This window comes from Papaver somniferum, chromosome 8 (genome assembly GCF_003573695.1).
Source record: "Papaver somniferum cultivar HN1 chromosome 8, ASM357369v1, whole genome shotgun sequence".
Classification (NCBI taxonomy): domain Eukaryota; kingdom Viridiplantae; phylum Streptophyta; class Magnoliopsida; order Ranunculales; family Papaveraceae; genus Papaver; species Papaver somniferum.
Genome location: NC_039365.1, coordinates 8662107 through 8681751, shown reverse-complemented (window position 1 = coordinate 8681751; position 19645 = coordinate 8662107). Strand labels below are relative to the sequence as shown.

The 19645-nt window shown below is 37.3% G+C and overlaps 1 protein-coding gene and 1 pseudogene across 1 annotated transcript; one reads left to right on the top strand and one right to left on the bottom strand.

Annotated features, from left to right (window-relative positions):
- Positions 1 to 347: 347 nt before the first annotated feature.
- On the top strand, positions 348 to 3088 carry LOC113301166 (annotated as a pseudogene).
- A 1060-nt stretch (positions 3089 to 4148) lies between these two features.
- Positions 4149 to 4856, bottom strand: LOC113305026 (F-box protein CPR1-like). Its single transcript, XM_026554140.1, has one exon. It carries the CDS (start codon positions 4854 to 4856, stop codon positions 4149 to 4151), a length of 708 nt encoding a protein of 235 aa, XP_026409925.1.
- Between the last annotated feature and the right edge of the window lie 14789 nt (positions 4857 to 19645).

Sequence of the window (19645 nt, the reverse complement as noted above, 5' to 3'; positions counted from 1 at the left end):
CTAGCAAAACTTGCCACCTTAAGACTCGGAAGAAAGTTCAGACCTTTGGATATAACGACTGAATGCTGAATCATGAACCCATAATCATAATTCAGCAAAATCTTACTTATACGAGGCATGGGACAGTTTTGGCAAATAACACCGCCATTTGAGGTAAAGACGTAAAGTTCCACGCAAAAATATTACCCACCCCGCCTAACTAAAATCATAGCCATCAAACCCACCCACTAAAAACCATCCAAAGGTCATATATTGAAGACATTACATAAAACCCTACAGCAAAACATACATTATCACTCATAATTTTTATATATCTTTGCCTAATTTTTCTCCATTATAATTGAAGGTCCTTTCTCTTTCTTTCTCTGTCAAACCCCCCAAAACCACCAAAAAAAAAAATACAGTAAAAAATGTCTTCTCCAAGCAAACGCAGAGAGATGGACTTAATGAAGCTGTAAGATTAATCTCTTCCTCATTTTTATTAATTTTTTTAATGGATTTTTTTTATTAAGGATTTTTGATTGTTTGGTACAGGATGATGAGTGATTATAAGGTTGAGATGATCAATGATGGCATGCAAGAGTTTTATGTGGACTTCACTGGACCAACTGATAGTAAATCTTCTATAATCATATCTCTTTCTTTTTTTTCCTTAGTATTTTTTATTTGAATAAAGTTTGGATTTTCTTAATTTTTTCTAGTACTGTAATTTTTTAGTTTGGTTTTGTACTTGTTTGATTTTTTGGATTAGACCCTTTGTTAGATTTTGAATGATTGTTAGTGGGTTTTTGTTATTTTAGTGAATTTTTTTTGGAAAAAGCAAATTTTCTGTAAAAAAGTTGAGTGAGTTCATGAATTTGTAACTGTAATCAGAGCTTTTGATAGTATCATGGTTTTGTGGATTGAGCTGATTAAATTGGTCAATTATTCAGTGTGGTGTGAGTAATTTCAGCTCTGGGGTTTGCTCATTTTTTCTGTCGGTGAGAATTTAATGGACATTGATGAATTACAGGTCCTTACCATGGAGGTGTTTGGAGAATAAGAGTAGAGTTGCCAGATGCTTATCCATATAAATCTCCATCGATTGGTTTTATTAAAGATCTACCACCCAAATGTTGATGAAATGTGAGTAATTTTGAACTTTTTTGATTTAGTAGCTAATTTTGACTTTCTTGAATGTTGTTTAATCTCAGTTAGTTTTGTATTGCAGGTCTGGTTCGGTTTGTTTGGATGTTATTAATCAGACCTGGAGTCCAATGTTTGGTATGTATCCCTCTTGCAGAAATGCAAATGTGTCTATTTTGGAATTCTTTTTGTCTTCCATGTGGAAGTCTTACTTGCCGGTTTGCTCTGACTCTTGGGCTGAAATCTGTATGTTACAGATCTTGTAAATGTTTTTGAAGTATTTCTACCGCAACTTCTTTTGTATCCCAACCCATCGGACCCATTGAATGGAGAGGCTGCGGCTCTAATGATGCGTGATAAAGCTGCTTATGAGCAAAGGGTTAAAGGTTTTGTGATTCTTTTTATTTATCCTTCGATTATATATGCATACAACCTAATACAAACATCTCAAACTTGCTCTAATCATTTCCGCAACACCTTGAACTTATATATTCACAATGCCATTTTATTTAGTGAATTAGCATCTCTTCTCCAATTCATTTCTTGATTGAAAATAAATTGTTTGTCTTTGGTTGATAGCACCCATGATGCAAGGATGTTGGTTAGTTCAAGGTGCTAAAGTTTGTTGGTCCTTGTTGTGTTAAGTAACCAGGAATATAATCCGGCTAGTTCTTTCTGCTGTTTAAAACGAGACCTGATCAGTGGAATAAATTTTACTTTGTCAGTTAGACATGGTCAGAACTTGGTAAAGCTGTTTCCCCAAGTACTAAATAATAATGCATAAAAGTAGTGTAGTGCTCCGTGCTAGATATTAGGTCATATTTGGGTCCATGCAATGCAAAATGAAATTGTCTAAATTGTGGGGAACCGAGAACACCACAAAGAAAGCTTCATAGATTCTTATCTCTTAAAGAAACTGGGGTGTCATGATTGCAACATTGTATCGTTGGTTTCATTGGATAACTTTGAGGAATTGGGTGCTAAAAAGGGCTTTAGATTTTGACAACAGGAGCATTTGTTATGAATTGGAATCATATTATCCATGGGCTATGTTCCCTGAACTTGTATTGGATTATTTGAAAATAATTTCTCTTCGGTGATGCATTATTCGGACAAACATTGGGAGGATAGCTAGCTTGTGGAACAAGAGCTAAAACCTAAGTTTAGTGAACTCATTATGCATTTTTAAATGCCAACGATTGCAAAATGTGAATGTTTTCCTTGAGGCTGATAGTTTCTTCGGTCGTTGGGACTCTTTTTTTTGTTTGTGTGTGTGTGTGCGTGTGTAATTATTCAGTGTCCTACCAGTATAGCATTCTTCCTATGCTTGTGCAATGAGTTTTCGTATACAACCTCAACGCCTTTCTGATGATATGAAGGACTCACTGAGTTTGAGTTCAAATTTTACCAACTGTTCAAGAGTTTTAGCACCTTTTAGTTAAGCATAAGATGTTGTTCTTATCGTAGTGGCTGTATTTCCTTAGCTCTTTCAACCAGGTTGCGCTAATTGTCTTCTGTTTCTGATTATGATCCTGTTACATGTTCTCATTCTCATTTGTGATCCAGAATACTGTGAAAAATATGCGAAACCTGAAGACGTTGGGAATAACACGGATGAGAAATCAAGTGATGAGGAAGATGAGGCAAGTGACAATGATTATGACTCCAGCGACGAGGGAATGGCGGGTCATGCAGATCCTTAATTTGCATTATTTATGCAATAATTTACATTTAGCCTTGTTTTTATGCATCTGTACATGTCAATGATATTTGTACTTTTCAGCAAAAATCAAAATCCAACTCCAAAAAAGAGTTGCAGTAGGAGGACCCTTCTGTGGTGTAATATTCCCGTGGGACTCCTACTCTTATCTTATCTTATCTTATCTTCCTTTTTCCTTTTCTTACCCTTTCGGTGACAATGTAAATAAATAACTTAATAATTATGAGTTTCATGTTTAAGATACTTCTGTTCTTCGCAGTTACCCTGTGTTAGGTGATGTTATATCTAACTCTGTTCGGGAACATTTCGATATCAAAGGCACGGTGTAATTTTATTTTCGTGTCATTGGCTTTCGTCACTGAGTGCCATCAGCCATTACCCTTAAAATTTGTCTTTGACAAACTGAAAATTTTACAACAAAAATGATACACACCGAAGTGTGTGTCCCGTGATGGGCACCGAGAGGATGGCGTGAGAGGAAAAACAGTGGTGGGCCCACCACTGATCCCATCTGCAGGGCACCCCTAACAGCCCTTGGATCTCTCCGCGGTGCAGATCGCGGGAGAAACCGACTTTCGGTGCGTGTATCACCACTGGTTTTACAAAGAGTTGAGAAAGGTGTGTGTATCACCACTGATTTTACAAAGAGTTGAGAAAATTTAACTTGGGAACGCTGAAACACTGGACGAACCAAAATGAAATCCTAACATCAAAAATGATAGATGAAACAATAGAAAGCCATAAGAAACCTATCGAATCTTTTGTAACTGAACTGCAAGACTCTAATAAATAACGGTAAACAAGACTAGAGAGTGTACAAGATAGATGTGTGAATTATTTTACCTCGATTTTTGTCTCTTAGGCTTCTTCACATAAGTACCAGAGTTAAGCGAAACCAGGCTCTCGACATAACTCTTAGAAGGAGTAAGCGTGTTTCTTTTATTTGCTCAGCTTTCCAACTCTTTTATTTTTTGGGTCGCATAAAATTAAACCGCCATAAGTATGCATCAGTATATCACCATTTTTAAGTGACAGCACCGGCGTCCAGAGAGCATAACTGGTAACGGGATAGTTTATTTCAAGATTCTCCCACTCCACCATAATTTTAATGATAACTGCAAGATGAAACTTAGCTTATATAAAGACAACTCTCTTTATTGATGTTTAGAAAATCACTCAAAACTAAACATAAAACTCTTAATCTTGCTTTTATGATCAACCACAACTTTGCTCTTATAGCATCTTGGCATTAGTGGTAAGCAAATTATTTTTCGTGGAGCCTGACTATAACTTCAGACGAAGTTTATTGGGTGGGAACACCTAACCAGTGAAGGGCTCCATTATGAAGCACACCGGAGAGTCTTCTTTTAACATTCAAACGACTATTGCTGCCAGGAAACATGTAACGTTCTGTGCATTGAATAGTTTTCCATGATTTGGACCCTAAGTTATAAATTCTAAATTCATTATCCAAAATTCTGACTAACTTGTAATCATCGATGTTGTTATCATATCCGAACCCATATCTGACGCAGTAGCTTGATTCACTTGAATAACTCAAGTCGTTTACAGGAACTTCAATGATCTTATATTCACCAGTTAATGGATTCCAAACACAAATACAACTTTTCTCATCAATACGCTTTCTACCACTAGAAATACCCAAGCAAATCAAGCCGTTACAAGAACCCACAGCTACAAGGGTTTTAATATTCTTATCCCAAAATGGGTAACCAACATGAATAGCTCTATTACCTACAACTCTTGATGATGATGCTGATTTTGGATCATAATTTATAGAGTATATCTCTTTGTTATCATCAATAGTTAACATGAATCTACGGTTACTTTGAATTGATAGATTAAGGTGATTCTTGATAAAACTAGGTTTATAAAGTAGATTACCCAAGGGCCGCTTGCACACACATCTACATGCTAAGATTGAATTATCAGGTAATCTGAGAAAAATATCTACCTGAACCTCTTCAGGAAGGCTTGACAATGATGACATCGCTCTGATATCTCTTGATTTTCTTCAGAAAAGATTTTGTTAAATGTTGATGATATTGTTTCTCATTTTGAACAACAGTGCCCGAGAGTTGACCAGAGGCGACTAGAGTTGACCATGCGATTTTTTCTCTCCTAGGGTTTTCGCGTCTGGTTTTCCAAATCAGCCATGGCTGGAGAGGAATTTCATCTCTCTAATCCAATCTCTCCTCCTCAAGACCATATTGTTTCGACGGGTTCAATTATGGAGTTTCCCTCCTTGATCTCCACCTCAAAATCAGGAAATGAAGCTATTCCAAAACTAGGGTTTGGAGTAGATTGGTCCAATGTCTTTCCATTGAAATCTCAAGCTGAAGACTACTCGTTACTGTTTAAATCATCAGATTTAATGGAAGGAAAGAAGGCGGAAACTGTACAATCAAAAGACTTTGAAGAAGCAGTTAAGGATTGTAAAAGTCTGGTGATTGGGTTTTTTGCAGGCCGAAAGCTTTCTTTCTCTATGGTGAAGGAGGCTGTAGCTAAACAATGGAAGCCCAAGGCTGAGGTAACAATCTCGACCCATGGTGATAATGCAAATGTTTTTGTTTTCAACTTTGTGAATGAAGATGATCGAAGAGTAGCTCTTGAACAAGGGGATTTTTACATCTCAAATCAACTCTTCATAGTAAGGCCATGGAGTTTGTTGATTGAGAAATCACTTGCAGAGATGAAGACAATTCCTGTTTGGGTTTTGATTTATAATGTTCCACTTCATCTATGGAATAAGTTAGGGTTGAGTTTGATTTCTAGCTTTCTTGGAAATCCATTGATGATGGATGAATGCACTAAGAAGAAAACTAGGTTTACATATGCTAGAGTATGCGTGGAAGTTGATTTTGATTGTGATTTTCCTAGTCATATTCCACTATGTATTGATGGGGTGCATATCATGGATTTACCTGTAGAATCCCAATGGAAACCTACTAAATGCATGAAATGTTCATCTTTTGGACATAAACCTAACTCTTGCTCTACTCAAGCGGGGAAGAAGAAGACTTATTGGGCATTCAAGAAAAGCCAGCAACAACAACCAAAGCCAGTGACGACGGAAATTGGCAATGTTGTAGCTAATATCTACGGGGATGAGACAAATGCGGTGAATGAAATGAATGGAGAGCACTTTACTGCTATGAATGAAACAAATGCAGAGTTGGACTGACACATTTTGAAGGGGAATGAGAATGGAGATGGAACTAGAGAAGATGGGACAGATGAAAATAGGATTGAGATTCCTATCTCTAATGTGGTGCAAGCTCATACGGAAAAGCAACAAGCTAATCCTAGTACAACATATGGGAAGGTGACTGAAGTTGGCAATTTAGAGACAGAGTCTCAAACGTTAAAAAAACATTGGACATATGCAAGAAGGAGAAAGAACTTAGGCAGACAGGGTATTAAACCAAAGCAAACAGCAACCAGTTATCTTAATCCTTTTGATATCTTATCTCAAGAAGGAGAATCTGCTAGTTTGATGATGGGAACTTCTGGAAACGGGGAAGAAGACTGTGGCAGTGAACCAATGGATGAAATAGAGAATAATGTGACAGTGGAGACTTGTGAAGAGTCAAATAAAGAATCTGAATTTGGAACTGACAAGGAGAATGAAAGGTATTCAAGTGATGAAGAAGGAACTGGAAAATTGAAGACTCTCAAGGATATATCTATTAGACAACCTATACCAAAAACCAACAGGTGGAGAATCTTTTGAAGGTAAGTGCATTACTTGGAGTCCAGGGAAGTAAAAAGGATGAAGCTAAAAACATCTTTAGTGAAATTGTTGAAAAACATAAGAGCGACAAAATAGCGGCTGATAGAGAACTTGCGAAGCTAGGTTGGAAAGGAGAGCAGCAAAATGAGAACCTAGGCAGGGGTAAGAGAACCTAGGTAGGAGAGCAGCAAAATGAGAACCTACGTAGCTTGCGGTTGTTATTATGTTTTTTTTTGTTGTTGATGTGGTGTGAGGCATTTTGCCTTGGGGTTATTTGTGATGCCTTGCATTTGCTTAGGCCTTTGTGCACCTAGAGTGCCTCTTCTTCAGTACCTTCTTTTTTTTCCATTTCAACAAAATTTTAACCTTTATCCGTGAAAAAAAAAAAATCCCCTTCATAAAGAAGCAATGAATCTACCCTTCACATCTAGATCTAGTAATCAATTCTTCTTACCGCCCCACCTAACCATTTTTCTTCCACCTGGCTTGTACTTCTAGGCCCGTCATACGGGCCGGTTCTGAAGGGTGGAGGGTGTGCTCCCGCACAAGGCGTACAATTTGGTTGAATTACGTTTGGAATTTTTTATGCATTCTTGGGCCAACTAATTCATATTTTTTTTATTGGAATTGAAATAAAAAAGCCCATTTTGGATGGATGAAATTCTCATAAATCACTTCATTTCCATGTTATAAAGTAGATTTTATTTACGTTGTGAATTTTTTTTTTTTTTTGGATAACAAGGTGGTCTGATCTCTTTCCCACAAGGTCATCGAAATTTCAAAGACGGCCCTGTCCGTCATCACCAAAATTACTCGATAACTTCACCAGTACACACTACGCATCATCAAAATCACTCGATAACTTAGCCTCAGGCTTCATTGTAATGGCAACTGCAAGATGAAACTTATCTTATGTAAAGACAACTCTCTTTATTGATGTTTAGAAAATCTCTCAAAACTAAACACAAGCTCTAATCTGCTCATATGATCAACCACAACTTTGGTGATCATATATATATAGAACTATGAATTCCTTTTCCTAGTCCTATTACCTTATTACATGTCTTTCCTTTTCTTAGAACTAGATGACTTCTAATTCCCTTAGGATTACATCAATTTCCTAATCTTGTCCTAACCAGTTTGTTAGTGACTTCTATGTTGAAGTTTAACCAACATTCTCCCCGTTAAGCTTCAACCTTACCCGTGACATATCTTGTACTCCAATCAGTTGTCTCATTTCTTCAAACTTGATCCGAGCTAATGCCTTTGTCAATATATCTGCTTTCTGCTCAGTTCCTGGTATGTGTTCAACGTCGATGATCTTCTTCTCGATACATTCTCGTATGAAATGATACCTTTTGTGAATGTGTTTCGTCTTACCATGAAACACTGGATTTTTAGTGAGTGCAATTGCAGACTTATTATCAATCTTGATGAGAACTTTTTCAGGTTCTCTTCCTTTGATTTCACCCAACAGTTCTTGAAGCCATATTGATTGTTTAGCTGCCTCTGTTGCAGCCATAAACTCAGCTTCACAGGATGAGAGGGCTACAATGTCTTGCTTCTGTGAACACCATGTAATAGGTGCTTCACCTAGATAAAATATATGACCAGTTGTACCTTTTCCATCATCTTGGTCAATATTATGACTGCTGTCACTATACCCAACAATTCCTTTTGATCCTCCTCGACCATACTTCAATCCATACGTGATTGTTCCTTTTAGGTATCTTAATATTTGCTTCATGATGTCACCATGAGACTTGCGTGGACTTTGCATATAACGACTAGCTACTCCCACTGAGAAAGCCAAGTATGGTCTTGTGTGTAACAAGTACCTAAGACACCCAACATTTCTTCTATAACATGTTGAATCAATCTCTGCTTCTTCTTGTGCCTTTGAAACTTTAAGTCCAAACTCCATTGGTATCTTAGTTGGATTACAAGTTTCAAGTCCTGCTTCTTTCAGAATTCTCCTTTCATAAGCTTCTTGTTTAATCTGAATCCCATCTACTCCTTGATGGACTTCTATGCCAAGGTAATAAGTGAGTTTTCCGAGGTCTGACATCTCAAACTTTGATAACATTTCTCTCTTGAACTCATTGATCACCTTAAGGGAGTTGCCAGTCAAAAATAGATCATCTACATAGACTGCAATCACAAGAAGCGTTCCCTTTTCTTCTCTTCTGTATACTGATGTTTCTTTAGAGCACTTAACAAATCTGATTTCTCTTAAGATTTGATCTAACTTTGTATTCCAGGCTCGAGGAGCTTGTTTTAGACCATATAGAGCTTTTGATAACCTATAAACCTTATGCTCTTGTCCTTTTACTTCAAAACCTTCTGGTTGTTCAACATACACATCTTCTCGCAATTCACCATGCAAGAATGCCGTCTTTACGTCTAAATGATGTATTTCCCAAGAGTTTGATGCAGCTTCTGCTATTAAGAGACGAATTGTCTCTAGTCTAACAACTGGTGCTAAAACTTCATCAAAGTTTATGCCTGATTCTTGAACGTATCCCTTAGCTACAAGTCTTGCCTTATATTTGTTAATAGTTCCATCAACATTTCTTTTAACCTTGAAGATCCACTTGAGGCCAATCACTTTTACCCCACCTGGCTTATCAACTAGAAACCAAGTCTTGTTTCTGTTGATTGAAATAATTTCTTCTCTACATGCTTGTGTCCATTTAGTCGAGACCTTTGCTTCCTGAAAATTCCTTGGTTCATCATTAATAGAAAGTAACATAATCTCACATTCTTCTGCAGCTTGAAGAACATAATCCTCCAGATACTGTGGCTTTTGTATCTGTCTTGTTGATTTTCGCGGTGGTGGGATAGCTTGAGCTTCTTGGTTTTCTTCTTCTTCTTCTACGTTATTCTCAGTGTTTTCAATATTCTCTTCTTATTCTTGATTATCATAGTGATTCTCTTCAGTGTTGATGGTTATGGGTCCTTCTCCTTCATCAATTACTTGACCCCATATCATGTGAAACATACCTGGATCCCTTCTCGATTCATTGGTTGTTTCTATCCAGTTTGCTTTTTCATCGAATACCACATCTCGACCCACTATTACTCTTTTCGTTGTTGAATTGAATAATCTGTAAGCTTTGGATCCAGGCTCAATTCCTAGATGCACAAGAGTCTGAGATCGATCATCCAGTTTCTTAAGAGTTGCAGAATCAACTTTTGCGTACGCTTTGCAACCAAACACTCTTAAATGATCTATGTTTGGTTTTCTCTTTCAGAAACTTTCATATGGAGTCATGTCTTTCAGAGCTTTCGTAGGTATCCTGTTTATTAGGTATGTGGAGTGTCGTACAACTTCTCCCCATAGATAATTAGGTACCTGCATAGCTTTTAATGAACTTCTCTTCATCTCCATTAGAGTTCGGTTTCTTCTCTCCACCACTTCGTTTTGTTGTGGTGTAATAGGACCACATAAATCAGCATGAAGAAGCTCTAATGGCTTTGAGGCTCTGAATGTTGTTGCTTTTGGAAAACCTTGATGCGTTTGTTTCCCAACTAAACATAATTCAAAGATCCTTGATTCATTGTTTATCTGTGGTAGTCCTCGAACCATCTTGTTCTGAGACATTTCCTTTAAAGTTCTAAAGCTTATGTGTCCTAATCTTGCATGCCACTTCCATGTCTGATCTTCCAGTCTCATATTCAGACACAATGGCCTTCCAATCATGAGACTTATCTTGTAGAGTCTATTCTGTGAGCGTGAGACTCTAAATAAAAGTCTTCCACTTGGGTCATGAACTGTGTTGTAGTTTTTAAAAAGTAATAAATAAGAGTTCGTTGCCCGGACTTGTAAAGATTTAAAAATAAAGATATATACAGAAAATATGTCACAAGATCAAGAGGAACCAGGACTCAGGATTCCAATGTGTTTCATATTCAAGTGGCTCAGAAAATAATCCTAGGCGATTATAGCTCAAAATAAAACAAATATTAACTCTATCTTTGCCAAATTGGATTTCATAAAATATTACTTGTATATTATAAGCATGGCACATCAAGAATCCCTAGGACTAAGCATGTTCCATCAAAAAAAATCACAAGTAATTAATTGAAATCACAAATCAATTAAAATCGGTGCAAAAAGTGAATTACGAATTATTTAAATAACCACATGGCTGAAAAACAGCTTCCTCCATCATCCCAGTATTGGGGTTTAGCTACTCATAATAATCATGTTCTCAAAATACATACTTGATGCTCAAAATATGATTAAAAGAGTGAAAAATATAAAACAGTGAAACTACGACCCTCTATAAGCGTCCAGAGAAGAACGATACCAGGGAACTGCAGTAAAGGAACGACACTCCGCTGCTGCCGTTAATGCTGCCGAAAATAAGACTGCTCTGTGCAGTCTGTTCTTCGTGTTCTTCAAGGTCCTCTAATGGCAGCAGCAGCAGCAGGTGGGAATTGCTGCTAATCCTTCTTCTTCGCTCCTCTGCGTCCCAAACCTTCCCCAAACTCTTGATAAAACCCTCTAACACTTCTCAACAGCCTTTATATACACAACAGGGTCCAAATAACTCGATTAAATCCGAGTTTATCTCCCTTTTTCTTCACGTGCAGTTGAGAGAGAAATCTCTTTTCTATTGCTTTGTACACGTCTGTTAGCTATAAAATAGCCACCAAACTCTTCCTATGACTTGAAAAGGACCAAATACATGATTATCCAGCATAAAAGTCTTCCAAAATCTCCACAAAATCTTCGACAGTGAACAACAGGACACGTCTCTCTGCCTGGACTTTGATCTCTTCTTCCGGCTTATCCAGCCCAATTGGTTGGGTCTAATTGCTTGAAACAGGCCTGTTATGTCTTCTAGAGTCCATACGTACCAAATACATCCATTGAATCTCCTCAAAACTCGCTCAAATTCCACTTTCAAAACTGTTCTTCGCTGCTGCCATTTTTCCCGCCAGTTTCTGTTTTGAATTTTGAGAAGGAAACTGACCTCCCCCTAATCCAGTTATGGTGTCCCTTTAGCACATGCCTTGAAATGGGGTGCCCCTTATCCAACTTAGGAGTGCCTTTAACAATTCTTCTGGGATGTTTTCCGCACTTTTTCGTGGTTCCTCCGAGCTATTTTTGGGGTACTTCCGGTACACTTCTGGGGAGCTTCCGGTATGCTATCTACAGAGGTCCAAATGCCATATTTTTAGCCAATTTTGCCGCAAAACCTTATTCTTCTAAAAACACCTATAAAGAGATTAAAAACCAAAATAAGTACAACAATGGGCACTAACAATATACACAATTGAGATAAATATAAGACACAAAAATGTGCCTATCAAATACCCCCAAACTTATTATTTGCTAGTCCTCAAGCAAATCAAATAGAAAATAAAATCCTAACTCACTGTCGCAGGCATCGTCGATTGCATTTAGCGTATGCAATAATCCTTTAAACCCCTAAGTGGCCCTAGTGCCCGAGTTATAGTCTCGGGAGGGCTTACCAGAGATATACCCACAAAATCTTTACTCCAGACCCTAGCTGTCTACGCAGAACCTTGGAAGGCACTAAAGAATCTCCTTGGTTGGCATACTTATTGACTACAGGAAGAAGTACCCTGATGCAAAATTCCAATTGTTGTACACGAGTTTGCACTCAAGCATACTAAAATTCATATAAAGTGACAGAGCTCTACTAAGATAGTCGCACTATGGACATCAATATCCGGAGTCAAAAATAATCACATGGATAGATCAAGAAGATGGATATAGAAAAACATAGATGGTTTTGATGTTTACTAAGTGAACGGTGTTTCCCATATCTGTCTGAAGGCCTCCGCCAAAATGAACCTATCCTAATGGATTGAGATACTAGTCTGACTAATATCAACACACTGGCATATACAAGGGTACCAGTGGTCGATAACCTAACTCTAGGTCAACACAACTGGCATATACAAGGGTACCAGTGGTCGACTTTATTGAATTTTCCTTTTGGTCGAATGGTCTGGTCTCAATTTTTTTTTTCATAACCTTACTTTTTCTCTTTTTTTTTTCTTCATCATTTTTCAACTTTTTTTTCATGGTATCTCAATCACTCTAATTCACCCTAGCATTGGTAACAACTTGAATCGTGGGCCCCACCTATCACTTAGAGAAACATGGTTTAAAAACAAAATAAAATAAAAATAGAAGTGAAAAGGACTCAACGAGATATGGTCATGTTATTTCTAACACCTGATCTTTGTGCTTTTATGAATAGACTCTTTAGATGTTTCCATCTATTCAGATTGGTTCCTCAACTCCTACAACCAAAATGCTTCCATCCACTTAGATTGGTTAGTGCTATCCTAAATACGCATACATTTCTAGGCTCTTGAGTTTATTTATTCATACTGCAACTAAAAAGTTTCTCCCATACCCCCAAACTTAAATCTAACATTGTCCTCAATGTTCTAAAGATGAAATTAAAAGCATGAACAAGGAGAAACTATTACCATTTGAAGCAAAAGAGATAAGGAAAGATATTACCGTGTTGCATGAGATTGGGTTACCTCCCAAGAAGTGCTAAGTTTAAAGTCTTAAGCCAGACATAGAAAAGGTTTAGTCAACTCGAAAAGTATAACAGTAGCCGGAATAACTGTGGGTCTTTAAAACCAAAAAGAGCTGACAAAAGGAAACTGCAGTGAACCAAGAAAATGTACAAGACTAGCATGCCCTTACCTAGTTTATGGATAACTATCGCTAATTGCGGTTCAGGTTCAGGTTCTATGAAGGGGTCTAAATAGACTATTTTCCTCGGATGCATTTCCTCATAGGTAGGATCCAAATTATTAGGTCCTAGAGTCTGGAAAAACTCAGATAAGAACCTGGAATCACAAAATAACCTAAATAATTTAGGATCCTCTAAGTCAATTAGGTATGACTTACATAGTGACCACAGTCAGAGTAGTGGTCATTCTGAAGCAAATGTGTCGATTCTAATTTCCTAAAGTACTTAGGCTTAGTCTCAGAACTTAATAAGTGACACATTTGAAATTTATACGTTCCCACAATTGGAAGAAAACTATTTGGTGGGAAAACAAAGTCAATCTGGGTATCATAGCCTGGGCAAACCACATCAACCAGAGGATGGTTTCTAATAACTGAACTTCGTTATGGACATCACTAGGTTCAGGAAAACGTGTATAAAGATAATCTTGTAAAATGGTTGAGGCAGATATGTCAAGACCCAAGTGAGGGACCTTTCTAAGAGTTAAATCACATGGAGAATGATAATCACCCCCAAACTTAGAGTTTTGGGTGTCTCTAGATAGACCAGCTACAATTTCCTTAATTTCTAGATCATCAGAATCATGAAAATGGTCAATTGCTTCTTCTAGTTTATACTCAGGTGATGCATCTTTACTCATCTCTACGGGTCTATCTTCTTCTTCCAAGACTATTGTTTCTAAGTCGCTAGACTCTAAAACAATATTTTCGAAATGAACCCGTTCCTCTAAACCACTATCGACTTCGTAATCAAAAGGAAAAACTACATCGTCTAAAACGGTGGTATCCCTAATCAAATCCTTGTACTTTTGAATAGGTGAATAATCATAAAAATTATTTGGATTTGAACTAGAAATAATATAATCACTATACAGCTCAATTGGATTACTAGACTCCTGATCACTATGCCTACATATTTCAGATTCTTCATTACTGCTATCCTCATCATCATAGTACGAAGATGATTGAACCTTATCTAAATAAGTAGTGTCTTTTATTCTAACCTCGTCCTCTAGATTAGGAAAATATTCACTATTTACATCAAGGGTAAAATTGGAAACACTATTTTGGAAATTTAGATCTTTTAGAGTTCTATTTTGGGTCTCTAACAAAAGCTTTTGGGCCGACTCACATGAATTCCTGACGTAATCTAGGAAATCAGGTAAAGAAAGTTCACTCATTGCATTATTTTCGTCCATAACTAAGTTATTCATTTCAGCGAACTTACGTGTTGTCTCAGCTAACTTACGTGTCGACTCAAGTAAAGAGGAATTAGCAGAGTTTTTCTCGTATGACTGATGGTTGTGAGGATAGTGATTGGGCTCACCATGGTATGAACCATAACCTTGAAAAGTTTGGCGTTCCCAACCACTATTCCCACCATGGTAATAAAACTGATGATGTCCATATTCAAATTCAGGTCGATATTCATTGTATTGGCTTCTATCATACCAGCTCGACATTCTTAATTGCAAGGGAATTCTACACAATCACAAACAAGGCTGACTCGACCAAATCAAACCTATAAAATCTAGCAAACAAAAAGCATGATGGCTCCACTTAGATTGTTTCTAGACCAGCTTCTATCTTTCGAAAGGGAATTCGTTACAATTTAAGCAAACTCCTCTGGAATCAATCCGAGTCAAAGTAAGTTGAATTGAGGCGAGGGAAGCTCAGTGGAGCTTTGATACCCAAGGCCTCACCGCTATCACAAGGCGGCGCAGTCACGCATTAAACTCACAGAAACCATCATGAACTTTGGAGTGTGCTTAAAGAGCAACCAATATTTTTCGAACGAGTTCCTATTAAGCTCGTTACCCTATCGGTCTCGCTCTATTCCAAATTTTAAGCTTGGGTTCGCGTTAGGTTTCGTTTTCCTAAGGCGGGCAAGAAGGGAGCGGTGATGAAATCCAAACCCTTATCTTGCATTGGCCAGGCCTTGCCCTTTACTAAGAATTTAAAAACAGTCCAAATTCGTCCTCAATCAATGAATCACCTTAAGGAATACAGTAAACCCGCTGACAGGAGATTCGCGAGTGTTTCGATGGACTTACCTCCCGTACCAGACGGGGGATGAACCGTTGAAGTCGACTCGGGCCACGACTCCTATGTCATGTACGAACCCGAGGGGCCGAGACGATATAGTAATCGTCTTCCTTCCCTGCACACAGTTTATATAATTTTTTTTTGTTTAATAATACCCTTCCGTAGGGTTAAAAAAAAGAAATAAAGTCCAATTGTTTAAAGTCCAAAGTCCAAAATAAATAAAAAAATTACAGTTTTCCTCACACACTCTAAAAAAAATTAAAAATTAAAAATTAAATCCTAAAATTGTCCTTTTTCTTCTCTTTTCGCTTTTCGCTTTAAGCTTTTTCCTCTCCAAGTCCTTAGTGCTCCACTTCGAACCTGTAAATCAAAGAAAAAAAAGACAAAGTAAAAAGGAACAAATAATAAAAAAAAAACCTAAAAATAAATAAAAATAAATCTATATACAAGTCCGCGTCGGCGGCGCCATTTTGTTGTAGTTTTTCAAAAGTAATAAATAAGAGTTCGTTGCTCGGACTTGTAAAGATTTAAAAATAAATATATATACAGAAAATATGTCACAAGATCAAGAGGAACCAGGACTCAGGATTCCAATGTGTTTCATATTCAAGTGGCTCAGAAAATAATCCTAGGCGATTATAGCTCAAAATAAAACAAATATTAACTCTATCTTTGCCAAATTAGATTCCATAAAATATTACTTGTATATTATAAGAATGGCACATCAAGAATCCCTAGGACTAAGCATGTTCCATCAAACAAAATCACAAGTAATTAATTGAAATCACAAATCAATTAAAATCGGTGCAAAAAGTGAATTAAGAATTATTTAAATAACCACATGGCTGAAAAACAGCTTCCTCCATCATCCCAATATTGGGGTTTATCTACTCATAATAATCATGTTCTCAAAATACATACTTGATGCTCAAAATATGATTAAAAGAGTGAAAAATATAAAACAGTGAAACTACGACCCTCTATAAGCGTCCAGAGAAGAACGATACCAGGGAACTGCAGTAAAGAAACGACACTCCGCTGTTGCTGTTAATGATGCGGAAAATAAGACTGCTCTGTGCAGTCTGTTCTTCGTGTTCTTCAAGGTCCTTTAATGGCAGCAGCAACAGCAGGTGGGAATTGCTGCTAATCCTTCTTCTTCGCTCCTCTGCGTCCCAAACCTTCCCCAAACTCTTTATAAAACCCTCTAACACTTCTCAACAGCCTTTATATACACAACAGGGTCCAAATAACTCGATTAAATCCGAGTTTATCTCCATTTTTCTTCACGTGCAGTTGAGAGAGAAATCTCTTTTCTGTTGCTTTGTACGCGTCTGTTAGCTATAAAATAGCCACCAAACTCTTCATATGACTTGAAAAGGACCAAATACATGATTATCCAGCGTAAAAGTCTTCCAAAATCTCCACAAAATCTTCGACAGTGAACAGCAGGACACGTCTCTATGCCTAGACTTTGATCTCTTCTTCCGGCTTATCCATCCCAATTGGTTGGGTCTAATTGCTTGCAACAGGCCTGTTATCTAGAGTCCATACGTACCAAATACATCCATTGAATCTCCTCAAAACTCGCTCAAATTCCACTTTCAAAACTTTTCTTCGCTGCTGTCATTTTTCCCGCCAGTTTCTGTTTTGAATTTTGAGAAGGAAACTGACCTCCCCCTAATCCAGTTATGGTGTCCCTTTAGCACATGCCTTGAAATGGGGTGCCCCTTATCCAACTTAGGAGTGCCTTTAGCAATTCTTCTGGGATGTTTTCCGCACTTTTTCGTGGTTCCTCCGAGCTATTTTTGGGGTACTTCCGGTACACTTCTGGAGAGCTTCCGGTATGCTATCTACAGAGGTCCAAATGCCATATTTTTAGCCAATTTTGCCGCAAAACCTTATTCTTCTAAAAACACCTACAAAGAGATTAAAAACCAAAATAAGTACAACAATGGGCACTAAAAATATACACAATTGAGATAAATATAAGACACAAAAATGTGCCTATCAAACTGTTAGATAATCTTGTCGCATTCTAACATCACATCCTACTTCTGTAGCTTGTCCTAAACTTAGAATGTTGCTTTGTAAGTTTGGGATGAAGTAGATGTTTGTGACAAGCTTCTGTTCTCCGGTCTTTCTATGAAATAGAATTGATCCTTTCCCTTCAATTTCTACAGAAGAACCATCCCCAAACTTCACTTGTCCTTTGATTTTCTCGTTGAGTTCAGAGAAATAATGTTTCTTACCAGTCATGTGGTTGCTGGCTCCGTTATCTAGATACCATACTCCTTCTTCACTATCCTTTGTTTCATAGTTCTTTGGTATTAATTTCTCTTCGTTTAAGAATACAACTTCGTGCATGAAAAGAGCTGTATTTGCTTCCCTTGTTTCATTCTTATTTGCTTCTTCCATCTTTTGTATTCTTTCAGGGCATACAGAGGAGAAGTGTCCTGGTTTATCACATCTGTAACAAATAATGTTTGATCTATCCTTCTTTTCTTTCCCTTGGTTTTGATCATTCTGACTTGTTGTTCTATCTTGTGAGTTAAACCTTCCTCCCCTTCCTCGGCCTCTGTTTACTCTACCACCTCTTCCACGACCTCTTCCTCTTGTCGCAGAGTTTTGTTGGTAAGAGTTTGTGTACAAGAGTTTTCCTTGAGTTTCTCCATTGTTTTCTTCATCAAGGATTCTCTCTTCATATGCTTTCAATCTTCCAATTATATCTTCATAGCTAGTCTTCTTTAAATCTAAGACTTGTTCGAGAGAAGCTATGATATGAATATACTTGGATCTTGGTAAACTATTGATAAACTTATTTACCAGTTTATCTTCATCAATGGATTGTCCAAGTGACGCAGCTTTTGAGGCTATCTCTGATAGCTTTCCAGCAAAGCTATCAATAGTATCAGTGTCTTTCATCTTCATTCTTTCAAATTCAGACATTAAGGTTTGCAGACGGGCTTCTTTAACTCGATCAGCTCCGAGATTACGTGACTTTATTGCATCCCAAATTTTCTTTGAAGTTTCTTGTTCACCAACTTGTAGAACAAGACATTCTGGTATTGCTTGAAAGAGTAATCCTATAGCGATGTTGTTCTTATCTGCATCATCTGTTCCTAGTTCAATTGTATCCCACACCTTGTATATTTTCATCAATACCTTCATTCTCATGGCCCATACTGTGTAGTTTGTGGCGTTGAGGATTGAAACTTGTATTGATGGTGGTGTGAACTGTTTTGCACCCACAATGGTGGTTTCGTTTTCCATGGCTCAGAAACAAGCTCTGATACCAATTAATGACAACTGCAAGATGAAACTTAGCTTATATAAAGACAACTCTCTTTATTGATGTTTATAAAATCTCTCAAAACTAAACATAAAGCTCTTAATCTTGCTCTTATGATCAACCACAACTTTGGTGATCATATATATATAGAACTATGAATTCCTTTTCCTAGTCCTATTACCTTATTACATGTCTTTCCTTTTCTTAGAACTAGATGACTTCTAATTCCCTTAGGATTACATCAATTTCCTAATCTTGTCCTAACCAGTTTGTTAGTGACTTCTATGTTGAAGTTTAACCAACAAATCTTGCATTACCCATACTTCATCTTGGACTAACGTCTTGTTGACTAACACTAAACTAAGACAGTCTTCCAAAACTCCCAACGTCTTACACAATTTTGTGTTGCTATCTTCTGGATGTATTATACTTTTTTCTGGCAATGGCACTTCCCTGAATTTCTCATTACTAATATCAAAAGAGACTATACAATTGTAAGAATCGCATATCCAATTAAGAGCATTGAGCAAAACACCGTGATATATTAAAGAACCGGGAAACTTGTAAGGGAAGGCATGAATAGTTCTTGACGAATGTGATCCAAAGGTATATACTTGAACCTAACAAGAATCACGTTTTCCATGATATTTTGTAATTCTTACCATCTTGTAGTCTCTCGTTTGTTTATCGTAACCAATCCCGACTCTAGAAAACCTGGCTGTTGGAGGACGCCCGAGGTTGATCAGATTCTCTAGTTGTTGGGTTCCAAATACCAACATTATTTGTATCATTAGATACATTACTAATAATACTAAAGCAAAAGAGACCATTACAAGCACCCAACCTTCTAATTTTCATACCTTTCTTGTATTCAAACGGGGTATCCATGAGAACAGCTTTTTTACCTATATCCTCCTCACATAATAAATCTGGTGATGATGATATGGAAGCATAATCTAT